A 15,714-nucleotide genomic window follows, 5' to 3' on the forward strand; every position below is an offset into this window, starting at 1 on the left:
AAAACCAACAACCCTGAATTACAAAGTAAAGTGGAAAATGAACTTTTCAGTATAATGCACGAATCGTGGAAGGAAACGCGTACACCGAATGCTCAAAAGTTCGTAACAGGAAGTGTTATCGCTCTGTTGTTTGGTGGAGGAATCGCATCAACACTTGATACTACCCATGAAAGGACTCTATCTAGGTACATTATACTCGGTGAAATACATCTCCTAAGTACATTCTTGTCTTTCACGGTAAGTGAATTTGCGTGTAATTTACTGTACTTAGTGCGGGATGCGTGCAGGTTTGATGCATTACCTGGGTTGCGGCATCGTCCCGGTACGTTGGAACATTATACAACAACATTGACTACAGAGGCGATTTTACTGGGCTCCACACTATATGCAGATATCATCCATATCAGGAGTCCTGGCGGCCGCCTTCGCCTCTGGTATGCAATAGATATATGATATACACAACGTAACAGGAAATGCTGACGTGTCACCTAAAGCTGTTTTGCAGATTCTAGGCGTATGCTTCACCATGTGCGCTGGGAATGAACTATTAGCAGCGAAATTCAATATGTCTCCCCTTTGGTATGTACAGCAATAATACGACCATAAACCTTTTACAGGCTCAGAAAGCACATTATGCATTCATCAGGAGCTACTTTAATAGGTAATACAATAGATATATTTCAACATCGGCCGCAGGTATTCTCCTGCTTCTGCTCTCCGAGTCACACACATCTTCCAAATCACATCGCAATACAACTTCTACTACTGAAGAATAATGTAATAACACATACACATTTTTTATATGTCAATACCATTATGTATGTACCACACTAGTAGTTGGGTGGTGTAGCAAAGGGGATTGCATCCAGTCAAAATGGCATCGACAATATCTGAAGATGCCATATCGACGTGGACAATTCTGTATCCCACCTACTTTGACAAGAAAGCTACAGTTAGTGGCGGCCGCAGGGTTAACAAAACACTTGCGGTAGAGGACCCTTCCGTAGAGGACATACGCATAGTTTGCGAGAAACTGAAGGTTCCATATAAAGTAGAACGTGTAAGTATATATTAATTAATATATTGATCCCTAGCATAAAATATATCCCAGAGATTTTTTGAATCCAGGGCGAATCCGTGTTTATTTTTTGGATCCTAACGCTGAATCCAAGGCTACTACCAGTAAGTAATCGGTTGTTTTATTTACACTTTACTGCAGAAACTGGATTCATCTCTGAAATAGCGCCTTATATCGCTCAAGTGAAGTCTACCCAGAAAAGCGTGGTAAAATCAACTACTAGTAGTAAATCTAGCAAGAAAAAGAAAGGCAAATAACTTGGGGGAACATCCCACATTAATATTACATGTTTATCGTATATATGTTCTACACGATCTTTTTTATCACTTGCTGCTAGCGTTTAGGGACTTCTTCACATCAAAGTTGAACGTCGGGGGGCCAGTTTTGCTTTGCATCGATGCGATGGTGACGGGTGGGTTGGCATCAGTAATATTGCCTATAACAGAGTTTCCAGAATTGCCAATTCCAAGAGTACTATCACCACTCTTGTATGCGTCTATAACCTCGTGCTTTACACATGAAATCCATGAGTGTTGGGATCTGCATTTCATATCAGGTGCACCGAAAATCGACTTGTTGAACTTGCAACCATTGTAGCCATGCTTGCAGTCTTCTATCATGTGGATACCAGTGTAGGAATCCAATGAGTGGTTCATTTCCCACCCAGCGATCAAGAGGGTGCCCACAGGGCATATGTTGTCAGCAGTTGTTTGCGGCAATTTAGAGGAACAGCCCTCGGATAGAGATACGCGAGCCTGGTTTACGATGCTGCCTAGTTCAGGTGCGTTCTTTTCAACACACGCAATCCAAACAGCGTTGTATGGGCTCTTTGGCGAAGCCTGAGTACAGGACTGTTGTCCTGCCCTGCAAGCGTAGCAATCCACAGGTGTAAGCTTAGCACCATCCGGAATTGATAAACCAAAACCGAAAGCAATGGCATATTCATCTGGGCATTGAGCAGTGGCAGCCTCATTGTTGGCAACATTCGTCTCCTGAATCAAAAGTGGAATGGATTCGGAACCACATAGGATCCAAACCCTTCCTTCAGCACCTGGAGGTACGCTAACCATGCACTTCTCTTGGCCAATAGGGCATGGAGTCATGCTAATGGTGTATTGGGGTTTAGAGAACACCGTGGCCCTCGACGAGCTAATCACGACGCTGAAACCCATCATAATAACCTTTCCGTTGGGGCATACAGCACTTCCACCAGTAGTGCCATAGTATGTTACAGGGGTACCATGTCTGGCCAATCCAGCAATACCCATCTTCCTACCTTCGCGGCGGTACAACTCCTCGGGAGATATACCGTAAGCTTCCGAGTAGTATTTCAAGGCAGTGTCAAATGATTTCTTCTTTTCGTGGCCATCAATCAAAGTCTTGATGCTCTCAATATTAACCTTAATAGGCATAGGCTTCCTGTATAAACTCTTGGTCCATTCCAACATGGTGGTCTTGTCCGTACCGTCGGTAGGAACGTCACCACCAATGACAATAACAAGTTTCTCAGTCTGTAAAGAGGAGAAGTTGCTTGAACTCTCCTCCTTCTTCTCATGGCTAAAACCACCACCGACCTTCACAGGTGAAATGGAACCAGATTTAATCATAACGTCGATGTTGTATCCGTCCTTCTGTAGTTTGGCAACATCCTTCTTATCAATTTGAATTTGGTTGGTAACTTTACCTCCAAGATGAATTACAGTAGTGAAATGGGTACCGTACTTCTGGAAAAATTTCATCCAGGGTCTTACAACAGAGGCACACTTTTCGTCCTCTGGGTCATTTCTGTATACTTCCAAGAGACATTCTCCATCATGGAATTTTTCAGGTAATTGACTTACGTCGTATACAAAGGACTCAGTTGGTTCAATGTTCAAAAAATCTTGGATACCAGCAACGTATCTAAGACAGTATGTCTTCAAAATATAATTCTTGGTTTCGTTAGTTGCTAGAGTCCTAACCATGTTTTTGTAACCAGCTGAGGCACTAAAACTAAAGTACAACGGCATGTCAGCAGACATCTTGGCATCTACGGATAGTTCCTTCTTGTAATCATCCATAGTGTTAATGTGATCAACAGATTCAGATTGCCTACAGGATAACTCGGGTCTGATCCATCCACCCTTAGGCTCTTTCATATTAGCACCATCGTTGTTGTAATATTTCTCTGACCAGTCCAACCTAAGCACTGGATGCCTGTATCCTGGGTCAACCATAATAACTGGGTCACCAAGTGGATTACCGTATATGATGTCATAACCAGAACCAAGGTATCTCATGGCCGCAGCCAAACCAGGGTTCAATCTTCCTTCGGCATCAGTGACATCGGTTTCAGGTCTGAACATCCTTTCATAGTAAGATCGGTCGACACTCTCTTTGAGGCGTCTGTTCTCCTCACTGAGTCTCTTGAGCTCGCCTTCTATCTGGTTGTTGCCAAATTTACTATGACCCTTGATGTCAGATGGGAAAATGTTGGAAATCACACCGGGAATGCCATGCTTTCCGAATAGTTTGTCAGAAATCTTCTTGGCTCCCTTTTTAAGTTTTGATTTCGCTGCCTTCTTCAACTTCGACTTAAATCCATCGTCATCATCGTCGTCGTCGTCATCATCATCGTCCTCTTCTTCTTCCTCCTCTTCCTCTTTCTCATCTTCCTCATCCTCTGCGCTATCAAGCGTATCATCTTCTACTTCATTTGCCATGTCGTCGTCATTGATTTCTAAAGCGTCTTCCAACGACTTTCCATCATCTGGCTTGTTTTTACGTGCGCCAGGGTTGACCGGTTTTTCTTTCAAACCGAGAAGAATTTCATCAAGGGTCTGGAATTTTTCGCCCTTACCTTTACCTTTTGAAGCTGCTTTTGGTGTAGGCTCTTTAGCGGCAGCTTCTTCTTCATCAGATGATTCTTCCTTGGTCTCCTTTTCTTCCTCTTCTTCGTCTACATCGTCAAGGTTAAAATCATCATCTTCTTCATTTAAAGACTCCTCTTTTTCAGGAGTTTGGTGATGTGGCTTCACAGTTTGAAATGATTGCTGTGATCCTACATCTTGGTGCTCATCCTCAGTGTCCTCAACTGAAATGCCTGGAGCAGAATCTGGCTGTTCCTTTTTGGACTTCTTGGATTTCCTTCCTAGAAGGGACTTGAATACATTGTCCATATCATGGCTTTTAATGCCTGTCTTCTTAGTCTCTCCATAGCTTGCTAATGTAAATAATGCGATAATAAGTGAAATGTGTCTGAAGAATTTGGCAATCTCCATTTAGTGTGTAGGGAGTTGCATATAACGGCAATCACACCGTTAAAAATAAATCTTATTTAAATGTTATATACTACGTTTAATGAAAAAAGAATCTACTTATTTAGTGTATATACGACAACGTCACATAATTATATGAAAGCTCCACCTGGAATATGCATGGCATGGAATTTATTCCCAAAATTATCAAAAAATATTCTTTATCAAAGCCAGCACCATATATGGAGCGTGATTAAATCACGAAATGACCGTTAATCGGCAACACGGAGGTGAGCACCCGCAAAACAACAACAATGTGTATGCACCCGGTGCAACATCACCGCAATGCATATCAAACATAGAAAAGATTCTTGCTTTAGATTAGTAATATATGAAATATATTTCAAAATGGAACCTAATATACTTTATTATTAACGTATCTAGAGGCAGATAATTGCATTGTAACCGTCGATGGCACGGACCGGACTCCAAGGCATTAACTCGCGCACATGAAACAGGTGCATTGAGCGTTTATGACAATCGTGGTGTTATCGTTATTTTAATAAGCATAATTAAATTTTGTATGGATGCTTTTCATATACAGATTCCCCATCACCCTGATATTAGTCGGTCGACAACCAAGCAACGGTATAGCCACTACTCAAATACTCACTACACATCATCTTAGCACACTTATAATATTCCGGCTGCATCTGTACTAAGCTGATGCGCTGGTTATATATAGTTGAGATGTACCATGTCAGCCGTTAAACACAAGCGGTTTTGGCTGCTGTTGCTAGTTTCCATCGTATCGCTGTGTCTTACTTCTTTAGGCGTATCGCACTGGGTACCTCTTCCAAACCTAACCTTCGAAGATGTGTCCTCATTTTCGCACATTTACGAAGGTGGCATAGCTTGCCTCCAACGGGGTGAGTGTGTGATCTCCCTTTCCGATTTTTTGGTACGTCAATATTACAATGTCTTCATAGATGTGTAGGTAAAAGGTGTATTTTGGATTCCTGTAGAATTCAAACTCAATGTTAATTCCGACGATGTAGCATCGCAAGAATCAACTCTATACCTGGAGATACTCTGCTACGTTTTCAACGTTCTCTTGTTGATAGCAATATATGCGGCTGTTAGCTATATACTGTGGCTGCGCTACGTGAATTTGCTTAGAGACGGAATAAAGCTGCTCTTCAAGACTATACGCCAGGTAGATTGGCATACACCTGTGTATGCTATTACTACGTTATGTAAAACCGTGAGCTACATTATCAGGAATGCGATCTATTATTGGTCACAGACATCACACCGTGATCGTTACTTTATTATCTGTTGTACTGCTCTTATCGCAATCACAGTGTCCATTCGTTTGGGGATTGGACGACGCCGTTTTTGCAATTTACTTCCACTAGGGGTAACATGGTTCGTGTACGTTTACTCTCAGAAGTATTTATCCGGAAGGACGCATCACCTTTTGTTACATTATGTAGGATCATACTATCCACATTTTTGCACCTTGCTGATGTTGCGCCACTGTAGGATGACCTGGCGTCCTCATATTAAGTTTATCGAGATTTTGGGGAGTCATCAACGGATAATAAGTAAGATGTCGTATGTTTTGGATTTGTTCGTTATCCATAACCTCCTTGAAATCTGCTGTAATGTCCCCCTAGTTGGCGGATACATTGTGCGTCACAATCTGGTAGTGCGTATAATGTTTTACACATCTTTGATCATGACTATGCATTGGGGACTGTCGGCGTGGCTATATGAAGATTACCAATTAGGCTTTGTCAAGCCAATAATCGTTGTCACTATCGATAGCGTAACGAATTTCATAGTTGGATGGCCTAACATCATCAGTAGTCGCATACATACAACCAAGAAACATAAAGGATTAACTGAGCTGATATACGATCGTTTAGGAGTTGAACTCAAGTTCTCGCCACCATTTGTATCGCACTTGTTTTCCCGTTTTGCCCCCCTGGCGAAAACATTAAGGTGGATAAAATTAGTACCACATTTGATCGTACTGCTTCTACCGCGAGTAGTGCTAAGTCTATATGTTGCATATTTGACACTTCTGTCACCCTTGATTCGCTACGTCCTGTTACCATACGATAGCCCATTTACATCGCAAATGGTAGTTGCTTTCCATTTCATCATTGCAGACGTCGTACGTTCATTTGCAAGCTTCAGTATATGGGCAATCTGGCCTCTGCGAGGTTTGATGTGCATTTTATTACCAATATTAATGGGTGGAGTTCAACACCTCGTTGAAGATTTAACTCTAGATCGCGATGACCAGAAAAAAACTGATAACTAAATAATCAAACTGTTTATATCTATGGATACCAACTAGCCTAGAATATAATGGTATCATAACCAGTGACCGCGCAACTAACTCCTGGGATCTATTAAACACTAATTCAAGTCTACGGGTTAACGCTAGCACACTGGGTTTAGTAAATGTCATATGATCTATGGCAATCAATAGCTGCGTCCAAATAGCGCCCATCGAGTTGCAGGCTTTCCTGTCCAAAAGCACTTCGTGCCTGGTGGCATCTCAGGCTGATCCAACGGTAAGCATAGGCATTTCATTGAACCAGTTTTACCGTCACTGCCTTCCTGGGATAGACGCTGCGTTTCAGCCTTGATCTCTGACTCAGTTTCAGGGTCTTCACACCTAAGGGCGATTTAGAAGAACTATAAACAAACATACCATGGCACTAAGACAAGCTTCTGACTATTCAACGCCGGCATGACGCCATCAAACTCCATGACCTTCACCACAGACTCGTCCATCTGAGCTTTCGCCCTTTCGTACATCTTGCGCTGGATGTCTTCCAGGGCTTCGCCGATGCTCTGCTCCAAGGTCTCCAGCTTAACGTCTGTTTTGTGGCCATTGTACCTGTAGCACACCCTGCAGCTTTGGGTCTGGATATCACGGGCGCCAATCTCGATCCTCAGTGGCACACCCCGTAGCTCCCAGTGGTTAAACTTGAAGCCCGGGGTGTATCCAACACGATCGTCAAGATGGGTCCTGAACCCTGCCTTCTTCAGTCGAGCATACATGTCTTCGGCTACAGCCATTATGTCCTTTTGCAATTCCTTTTTAGCGATAATAGGTACGATTACAATTTGCACCTTAGAGACTCTCGGGGGAATGACCAATCCCTGATCATCCCCGTGAATCATGATGGATACACCAATGCTCCTCGTGGTGAAGCCCCAACTCGTCTGATGGGCCAACTGCTTGACGCCATTTTCATCTTCAAACACAATGTCAAACATCTTGGCAAAGTTGGTTCCCAGCAAATGGGATGTAGCCGCCTGTATACCCCTTCCACTGCCAGGTATATAGGCTTCTATAGTCATCGTGCTTTTACCACCGGCAAACCTTTCTTCAACACTCTTCTCCCCGGGAATCACCGGAACCGCAAGGAACTCCTCGTAAAACCTCTGGTAGAGTCTGAGCATAGTCATCACTGTGTTCATAGCATCCTCCTCACTTTTGTGAGCTGTGTGCCCCTCCTGCCAAAGAAACTCACGGCTCCTCAAAAACGGAGTGGGCTGTTTAAACTCCCATCTGACAACCGAACACCATTGATTGAGCTTCAACGGAAGGTCACGATGAGATCTGATCCACTTAGAAAACTCCGGGTACATGATAGTCTCACTTGTAGGTCTAATGGCAATCGGTTCCACAAAATCTGAGTCACCGTACTTCGTGACCCACGCCACCTCCGGACTGAACCCTTCAATGTGGTTCTTCTCAGTTTCAAGCTTTTGCTTCGACACGAACATCGGGAAGTAACAATTTTCAACACCTTCCTGCGTGGATGTATACGCTTTTATAACGACCCACCTTTTTTATGTTTTCGTTGAACCACTGCTGGAAGACTTCCCATATGAAGTAGCTGCTGGGCAAGTAAATGTAGCACCCAGATATATCGTAGTACTCCACCATGCCACCTCTAATGATAGCTTGCGTGTACCACTCGGGGAAGTTGGTGTCCTTCTTAACTGTGATGCCAAGGATGTGGCCCTCCTTATCGGCATTCGCTGTTGCAGGCTGACTAACAGCCGGTTGTGCAGCCGATGGCTGCACTTCTGTCTCTTCACCACATGTGGCAACGAATGTTGGTTCGTGGTTATTCTCCCTCAGGAAACGTAACAAATCTTCAGTTGATATGCAGACGCTGGTAGTGTTGTGTAGAGCGTGGGCCATGATTTCCTTCTGCTCCTTGATTCTTTCATCTAGAAGCACCTTCACTTCATTGCTGTACATGTCTAAGCAATTGAAAACAGAACTTACTTCTTGTCGTTGACAACGGCAAATGGGTTGAGATGGCCACGTTTCATCCCAACCATGGCTTCCATACACTCTTCAGGTCCCATGCGTAGGTGCTTAACTTTAACCTGTTTACTAAGGTATTTGAAGTCGATTTTAGTATCCTGGGTAAATGGTAATTAGTATAGAGCAATACCTACGTGAAGTGCCACAAGTAAGTAGTATCTCTTCGATTCATCCTTTAGCCATAAATTCTTAACTATAATATCATATTTCCCTTTGAAATCTGGAATTTCTAGACTCTGCTTCACAGCGATCAGAGGTGGATGGACATATTCCTGAGTGTGTGTTCATAAGTTCGTATTGCCAGACTTACCGTATACATAACGCCTAAGCGTTGAAACATCTTGTAAAGTTCTTCCGTCTTCATTGTGTTCTCCATCTTCACGAAATGTGCACTGGCTATTCGGCTCAAAGGAACTCTATTCCCCATCGTGCCCTAATGTGTACCGCTAACTAACATTACAGTGGTTGGTAATATTAAAATTAGTCTTCTGCTAACCAATCAGCAAATGAGTTGATTCGCTCTCCAGAAATGTTATTTCTAGTGAGCCAGTCACGCAACATCTCGAACTCCATGGTGTCTGAGTGGTAAAGTGCCTCGCACAAATGCGAGAAGAAGTCCAAATCCTTATTCTTCTGTTCACACACTTCTAGGATTCCTTTGTAGTACTCTTCCTCAGCAATTTGGTGTTCAAATGAGTCCAATAGCTCCTTTAATCGCGATGTTTCCATCAGTTCCCGAAGGTCAGCTTCATTGGACTGGTCGACGATCCATTCCAACGCATCTCTGAATGCTACCTTCACCATTTGGTCCTTTTGAAGGTTGTGGCTAATCTTCAAGCTTTTTATTTCCAGCACCTTATTGGAGAGCTGTGTTGGTGCCTTTAGGCAGTCAAGCACCAGGGATTGCAATTCAGTGGCGATGTCTGGGTCCATATCATGATCGCTCAAATCACCCGATGGCTCTGAAATCTCCGATACGTCGTCACTCTCAGATGAAGCATAGGATTCGTCATCATCCGCTTGATCGAAGTCCGAATCTTCATCATCACTTCCGGAATCTGTGGGTCCCGATGGGATACCGAACTTTACGATGTCGTAAAAGGACTTTCCAATGATAGTGTCTTCTACGTTCCCAAACGCTGATATGGGCCATATGTAGTTGCCTGGATCGGTGCATTCCACGGCATTGTCATTGGTGAGGTCAATGTACCTGGATTGCATCCTCGATATCCGAAGCGTGCCATCCAACCCAGAAAGCGATTTGTTAGTTATATTAACACCGGAACATACGATGGATCCCGGTGGAATCACAACTGAATCATCGATGGTAACGTTGTTCATGATGATAGAGTCCCTTACTGCGCAATTGGAACCTATAGTGACTTCGTCAAAAATAATGCAACGGTCAACTGTGCTGTTGTGGCCTATCTTGAACCCCTTCCCTACGATACTGTTGTGTACTGACGACAGCATGGCTTGGTCTGCAGCAAGTGGAGGCACTATTCCGCTTCCATTGCAAAACAAGGATTTATCATGTACAATTGGTCCACAGTGGGATTCATGTGTATTATAAACTTTTACCGATGGCTTTGCATCGGTATTGAAACGCCTGATGTACTCCATATAGAGAGTGTAATAGTCCTTAGGTGTCTGTATTCTCAGAGCTGGAGGATAACTGGGGAACATAAGGTCAGATTGCATCACTGTTATATACACTTCATCACTTTTGAATTCCCTAGTAAGGCAGTCTTTTATGTAATCTTCCATATGTACATGCTCATACCAGTTGGTAAAGTGTTCAGCAACCTGTTTTCTGCAAATGTATATCCCCGTTTCACAAAGGTCGTATCTAGAAAACATCGTCGAGTCACCCTTTAACTTTTGTATCAAATTAATGTCTAATCTTAATGAATTGGCCCTAGGGCGATATGCCACGATCTCTGATTTTCTGTCGACTAGCACAATGCAATCGTCTGTAGCTTTGCTGAACCTGTATAACATTAGTGTAGCGCAAATAGCCACCTACAGTCTATTTTTCCCATCCTCAAAGTATAACACGCTCATGGAGTAGTTAAGGCGTTCAGCTTTCCTAGTATGATGTAACTCAATGGCTTCAGACAGTGGAATCGTGAGAAGACAAACCCAGTACATCTGTGCAAACATTATATATTATAGAACACACATACCAAAATAAACTCTTCCAAACCATCTCTGACCACTATGAGCTCCCTCAATACGTTACCTGGCAAGATTTTGTCTACATTGATACCCAGCACATTGATATCAATGTGTCCCTGCCTTTTGCCAAATGTATACCTCTTTTTATATTGATCAAGAGTAGCAACCTTGTGCTTAGTTGTTACCAAAGTGACATGATTAATACCACTCTCGTAAAGATTCTCCAGTGTTTCCTGGAATATCGCCTTTTCGCCTATGTACAGATCGCAGACATTCACAGCAGAAGAGAGTGGTTCAAACGCCAGCACGTCTTCCGTGACGAGCATAAAAACCTCCATTATATATTATTGTTTAATAATGACGTTTTCACCGCACACCTAAGAGTATGTCGCGCGGTATTATATGTGGACATTCTACGTGTGTTAAATACGATAATATGTTACATTAATTGTATTGTTACTGGCATGATAATTACATTCCATTTGCTTTGGTATTCAAGCCCTTCCAGTGGCACTGGGTAGCTCGAGCCAAGATGGTTTATTATCAACCTCCATGGGTGCTTCCATAGCGTATGGTCGGCATTTGGCCACCTCCTTGGCCAAGTCGTCTTGACAAGCGGCCATTTTTTTCTCCAAATTGGCGCAAATAGTCTCGATGTACTCTCCACCAGTGAGCCTGAAGCATAGATATTGCCATGATCACTGTCTTCCACAGTTTAACGCTTGTATAAACACACATTGTAGCAACTTACCTATTATATTCTGTGCATTCCTCACGATACTGCTTAGCATAATAGAAGCATGACCAATCTGCAGAATCTCTGAGCATGGTCTCCACATTTGTTGCTAAATTCGCGCTTTGAATTTGATTTATTACTTTCCTTCCCATGAAATTAGTCATTACTGTACCAAAAAGTGTTGCGATGACCAGTCGTGCCCTGGTAGGCGTCGACGAGAATAGCTGTTTAAAAGACGTCCTCCTTCTCATCATTACATCTTAGCTATTCCCTAAATGAAAATATGAAACACAATACATCTTTTGTTGAGATAATACACAAAAAATGTAATTTTCATCACAGTTGCTGCACCTGCCTAGAACTTAAGGTGGTCTGGGGTGTGTCGTCATTATTGGTTCATTTTCCGTACACCGGCGTGGACTTCTATGGCTATTTCCGTTGGACTTTCTTATACGTAGAGCATGGGAGTCCATAATGGGCGGATGTGTTGGGTTTTACTCTCGTCTCTGGCAATAATTGTCCTAGGAGTCTTTGGCACAGGCGTGACGCTCTTTTTCTTGAACGTTAACAACAAAAGCACATTTAAACCATATGCATCCGACCGTTTTATGCTCCCATTTCCACCACTGTTTGATGAATTCGAGCTCGATGGCCAGTTATCTCTTAAATCACCCGTGTCTAAGTCTCGTGGTAACGCGGAGGTCTGTTATCGCCGCGTAGCTCCAGAGTATGAGACATACATCTCAGGACGCAATGGTGTATTCGAGTATGTATCGCCTAAAAAGTAAGTAAGACAATGTGTAATGTATCATGTCCCAGATTCACCGTTGACGGTGAGATGCCACCTGGGTGGCTTTCGTATACCATGTTAGATGCTGCCGTCATGGTCATACTCGATGGAGCTCGAGCTGACTATGGTTTATTCGATCCTACATTGAAGCCTAATGAGCCTCGAGCGGTATTCACCAACCATATGCCCGTGTACCACGAATACCTAACGGCCCCTGAAACGCGGAACCATACTCGCTTTTTCCGTTTTGAGGCGCCAACGCCCACATTTACTGTGTTTTCATTGAAATGTGTATTTACAGGCGAGACTAGGCGCGGTAACATGGTAAGGTCTATCTACTGGGAATCCATGTCTCGCAGATGGCTCAATCAACATCTGTCCAACATTTGGGATTAGATAACATGGGCTACCAGATCTATGCGAATGGTTCATCGGTATGTACACTAGGTTAGTTAACTATGAAACTACAACACTATTCCTAGGTGACATTATTGCTTACAAATTCATGGGCCCCGATCGAGTGTTTTTGAATTATACTGGCCATGGCACGGATATATTCGATATGGAACGCCCCGATTCGTTTGTCACGGAACATTATAAGGAATGTATAACACAATGTGACCTAAGCTTCTTGCACCTGCTGGCTATCGACCACTTGGGTCACGCAGGTAAACGTTTAACCCCTGCAATGACCTATTATATGGACGATTACGATGCATTCATGCGCAAGGTAATCTCAGAAGCAAGTTATAGAAAAAATAGTATGATTTTCATTTTAGGGGATCATGGTCAAAAGACCAACGGATCACATGGTGGTGGCACCAAAGAAGAGGTTGATTCCTTTTTGTTCGTAAAATCTGATCTTGAGATGCCAAAGAGCTCCCAAGATCACTCTGATCTGAACGATGCGCCTAGGGGCTATGCTACAGACCATAACGTGCTGAATGGAAACGTATCCCTTAGTTACCCTATTAACAAGTCAGCTCACGTCAACCTGGCTGTGACAATCAGCCTACTAATGAACAAGCCAATACCATTCCATACTGAAGGCGTTTTGATAAAGGATATTGTTCCTTTAATCAAAGACACCCGGGGTAATGTCAATAAACTTCTGTCGATGAAATACGTTGCCCAGCTGCTCCATCTGGTGGCTCACCAGATGCTGCGTACCATAGACACAACCGTATCCAAAGAAGATAAGGTAAAATATGAGCGAATGTACGCTGCCATTACCCAAGAACGTATGGCACTATCTCATTACTACAGCTTCGTCCGTAGCATGGGACGAGAACAAGTAGCTCCTGCTGTTATGCTGGATATAGTCAGCAACTACGCCGCGCAATGCGAGCGCTTAGTAAAAGCTTCAAGTAAACTTCTGAAGGTCACGAACATGGCGATGACACCTGAATTCATAGTCTCGGCTATCATGTTAATGGCGTTGGCATGGATCCTCAGTATATACTTGGCCCTGGCTCTATACCATCTCAACTGTGTGTCCAAGCTTTCAGGGACGGAGTTAGCACTGATTGAATCGCAAGGTCATCTTTCCATCAACCCAATATTGCTGCGTGTTTATTTGAAATCCATTGCTGCCATGATCACGGCGGCGGTTATCGTCATTTACATGGAGTACTTTGGAACAACGGACAGCAATCCAACTACGAGAAACCATAAGGCTACTATTAACTTTTTCAAATGGATATTACGTCCTTTTGAAAGATACTGCGGTATTGAGAACCAGCCACCAATTTTCTATTTTCTGGTCTACTTGCTGATTACCTTCGTATGGCTGTTTCTGTTTGACATACCCTTTTTGCTACGACGCTTAGCAGTGGTATACCGCAATTACATGGTATACGACACTACGCTACCACAGGGTAATTTTAATACAAATGTATCCCGGTTCCTGTCGAATGTTTCACTGGGAAACACTGTATGGATGATAGTGACCCTGTATGTGGTACTAGTTGTAAAGACACTAGTATCTCAATGTGCCATACTGTCTCACGACACCCTCCTGCGTCATGTTGTTGTATTTTGTTTGTATTTATCAGTGTTTCCCGGTATCAAACGCATGGGCTCCCTAGCTGTTGACTCGGCATACCTGAACTTTGGAATGGTTTGCTTAGTGGTAAAGATATGCTATTTGATCCACTATTTCGTACCTGCACGCGATATTGGAGGTATGTTACCTGATTGGTACGTCAAAGTAAACATCTTCCTGCGCACTTTTGAGACTGGTGCCACGGCACTAACTATATTTTTCGCAGCACTGGTATATCTGTTAAGCAGATCCAAGGATCCACGTGCAATCATTGTAACCCCTACATTCAGGAAGGAGTTATACACTACACCAACAAACAATGTAGTTTTTTATGTCATATGGTCCATACAGTACGTCGTGCTGTTGTTCCATTATGCGGTCAAATGCGAAAGGCATTTGTTTTGGGGGCCTTTAATAAATTGGCTCAGTATGAAGTTAGTAAATGCCCGGAATGTCGTCGTCGCTAAAACTATTCTAGGAGTATACAGTGCAAGGACATTTGCCACAGTGGTTCTTTTCGTATGGATCATATTTGCCTGCAATCCGTGGTCAATGCTCTACTCAAGCAAAGAATCGCGGCACTACCGATCGACAAGACTTTTCTGGTGCATTGTTAATATGCTATGGTCTACGTTCCTACTTAACGGACCGGTGAAGTCCATGGGCACACTTATGTTCGCCCTCATTCTCTATAATGTTGTGGCATTGCTGGTGAAGCTACAGGTTCGAACTCGAGCGACATATGTTCTCGTGATTCTGGTCACCTGTGATCTAATGTACTTTGTAGCAGGACACCAGGATTCTGTATTCGAGCTCGACTTTGATTCAGCCTTTCTTTTTTTCGATGAATACAAGGGCTATTTAAGCGAAGTGCCTGTGTTATTTGCATTCGCTATTTTTAATGCCACCGCTATATTTACATTGTATTACGCTTTTGTCCTTTTGAGTGAGCGTGATTACGTACTCCCCAAATCAGATATTTCTGGTGAACACAAGCCTGGTACCACAGATATTAAAGCTAAACAAAGTATTAACTTGAGGTCATGGGTATCATCTGATCTTTCCACCGTTGTTGCAGGGTGGGTTCAACTTCAATGTTTTATACAGTATGCAGGTACACGTTTATGGCCAGCACACATATGCTGTTCGTATTGTCAGTCCTATATTCCCTATCTGAAAACATGTGCGTAAGTGTTTAGTATTACCTTGTCCATGTTCTCCGTAGGCCATCACTGATTTCGTCCCAAAGGGAGTGTTCAGCGTAGGGAAGACTGTCATTAATATGT

General features: G+C 43.1%; 8 protein-coding genes across 8 annotated transcripts; 4 read left to right on the forward strand and 4 right to left on the reverse strand.

The window, feature by feature from the left end:
• Window positions 1-31: 31 nt before the first annotated feature.
• On the forward strand, window positions 32-778 carry BBOV_IV001350 (putative integral membrane protein). Its single transcript, XM_051767090.1, has 6 exons — window positions 32-237; window positions 272-322; window positions 359-434; window positions 471-579; window positions 618-661; window positions 697-778. Exons 1-6 carry the CDS (start codon window positions 55-57, stop codon window positions 774-776), a joined length of 543 nt encoding a protein of 180 aa, XP_051623038.1. The 5' UTR covers window positions 32-54; the 3' UTR covers window positions 777-778.
• An 81-nt stretch (window positions 779-859) lies between these two features.
• Window positions 860-1,377, forward strand: BBOV_IV001360 (signal recognition particle SRP19 subunit family protein). Its single transcript, XM_001609251.2, has 3 exons — window positions 860-1,060; window positions 1,095-1,182; window positions 1,220-1,377. The coding sequence occupies exons 1-3, from the start codon at window positions 875-877 to the stop codon at window positions 1,333-1,335; spliced, it is 390 nt and encodes a 129-aa protein (XP_001609301.1). The 5' UTR covers window positions 860-874; the 3' UTR covers window positions 1,336-1,377.
• On the reverse strand, window positions 1,341-4,536 carry BBOV_IV001370 (MAC/Perforin domain family protein). The gene has a single exon (XM_001609252.2). The coding sequence runs from the start codon at window positions 4,336-4,338 to the stop codon at window positions 1,402-1,404; it is 2,937 nt and encodes a 978-aa protein (XP_001609302.1). The 5' UTR covers window positions 4,339-4,536; the 3' UTR covers window positions 1,341-1,401.
• A 460-nt stretch (window positions 4,537-4,996) lies between these two features.
• On the forward strand, window positions 4,997-6,684 carry BBOV_IV001380 (uncharacterized protein). Its single transcript, XM_001609253.2, has 2 exons — window positions 4,997-5,275; window positions 5,312-6,684. Exons 1-2 carry the CDS (start codon window positions 5,072-5,074, stop codon window positions 6,644-6,646), a joined length of 1,539 nt encoding a protein of 512 aa, XP_001609303.1. The 5' UTR covers window positions 4,997-5,071; the 3' UTR covers window positions 6,647-6,684.
• A 78-nt stretch (window positions 6,685-6,762) lies between these two features.
• BBOV_IV001390 (putative prolyl-tRNA synthetase) lies at window positions 6,763-9,108 on the reverse strand. The gene is made up of 6 exons (XM_001609254.2): window positions 8,991-9,108; window positions 8,815-8,952; window positions 8,639-8,778; window positions 8,189-8,603; window positions 7,043-8,154; window positions 6,763-7,006 (listed from the first exon to the last, which is right to left on the reverse strand). Exons 1-6 carry the CDS (start codon window positions 9,105-9,107, stop codon window positions 6,811-6,813), a joined length of 2,118 nt encoding a protein of 705 aa, XP_001609304.1. The 5' UTR covers window position 9,108; the 3' UTR covers window positions 6,763-6,810.
• A 30-nt stretch (window positions 9,109-9,138) lies between these two features.
• BBOV_IV001400 (putative translation initiation factor eIF epsilon subunit) lies at window positions 9,139-11,219 on the reverse strand. Its single transcript, XM_001609255.2, has 3 exons — window positions 10,867-11,219; window positions 10,707-10,831; window positions 9,139-10,670 (listed from the first exon to the last, which is right to left on the reverse strand). Exons 1-3 carry the CDS (start codon window positions 11,194-11,196, stop codon window positions 9,161-9,163), a joined length of 1,965 nt encoding a protein of 654 aa, XP_001609305.1. The 5' UTR covers window positions 11,197-11,219; the 3' UTR covers window positions 9,139-9,160.
• Window positions 11,220-11,324: 105 nt separating this feature from the next.
• Window positions 11,325-11,906, reverse strand: BBOV_IV001410 (uncharacterized protein). The gene is made up of 2 exons (XM_001609256.1): window positions 11,610-11,906; window positions 11,325-11,533 (listed from the first exon to the last, which is right to left on the reverse strand). The coding sequence occupies exons 1-2, from the start codon at window positions 11,846-11,848 to the stop codon at window positions 11,353-11,355; spliced, it is 420 nt and encodes a 139-aa protein (XP_001609306.1). The 5' UTR covers window positions 11,849-11,906; the 3' UTR covers window positions 11,325-11,352.
• A 117-nt stretch (window positions 11,907-12,023) lies between these two features.
• BBOV_IV001420 (Type I phosphodiesterase / nucleotide pyrophosphatase family protein) lies at window positions 12,024-15,712 on the forward strand. Its single transcript, XM_051767887.1, has 6 exons — window positions 12,024-12,378; window positions 12,414-12,708; window positions 12,744-12,831; window positions 12,867-15,507; window positions 15,543-15,611; window positions 15,654-15,712. Exons 1-6 carry the CDS (start codon window positions 12,056-12,058, stop codon window positions 15,691-15,693), a joined length of 3,456 nt encoding a protein of 1,151 aa, XP_051623039.1. The 5' UTR covers window positions 12,024-12,055; the 3' UTR covers window positions 15,694-15,712.
• Window positions 15,713-15,714: the final 2 nt, after the last annotated feature.

Source organism: Babesia bovis (assembly GCF_000165395.2).
Source record: "Babesia bovis T2Bo chromosome 4 map unlocalized Chr4_2, whole genome shotgun sequence".
Lineage (NCBI taxonomy): Eukaryota > Apicomplexa > Aconoidasida > Piroplasmida > Babesiidae > Babesia > Babesia bovis.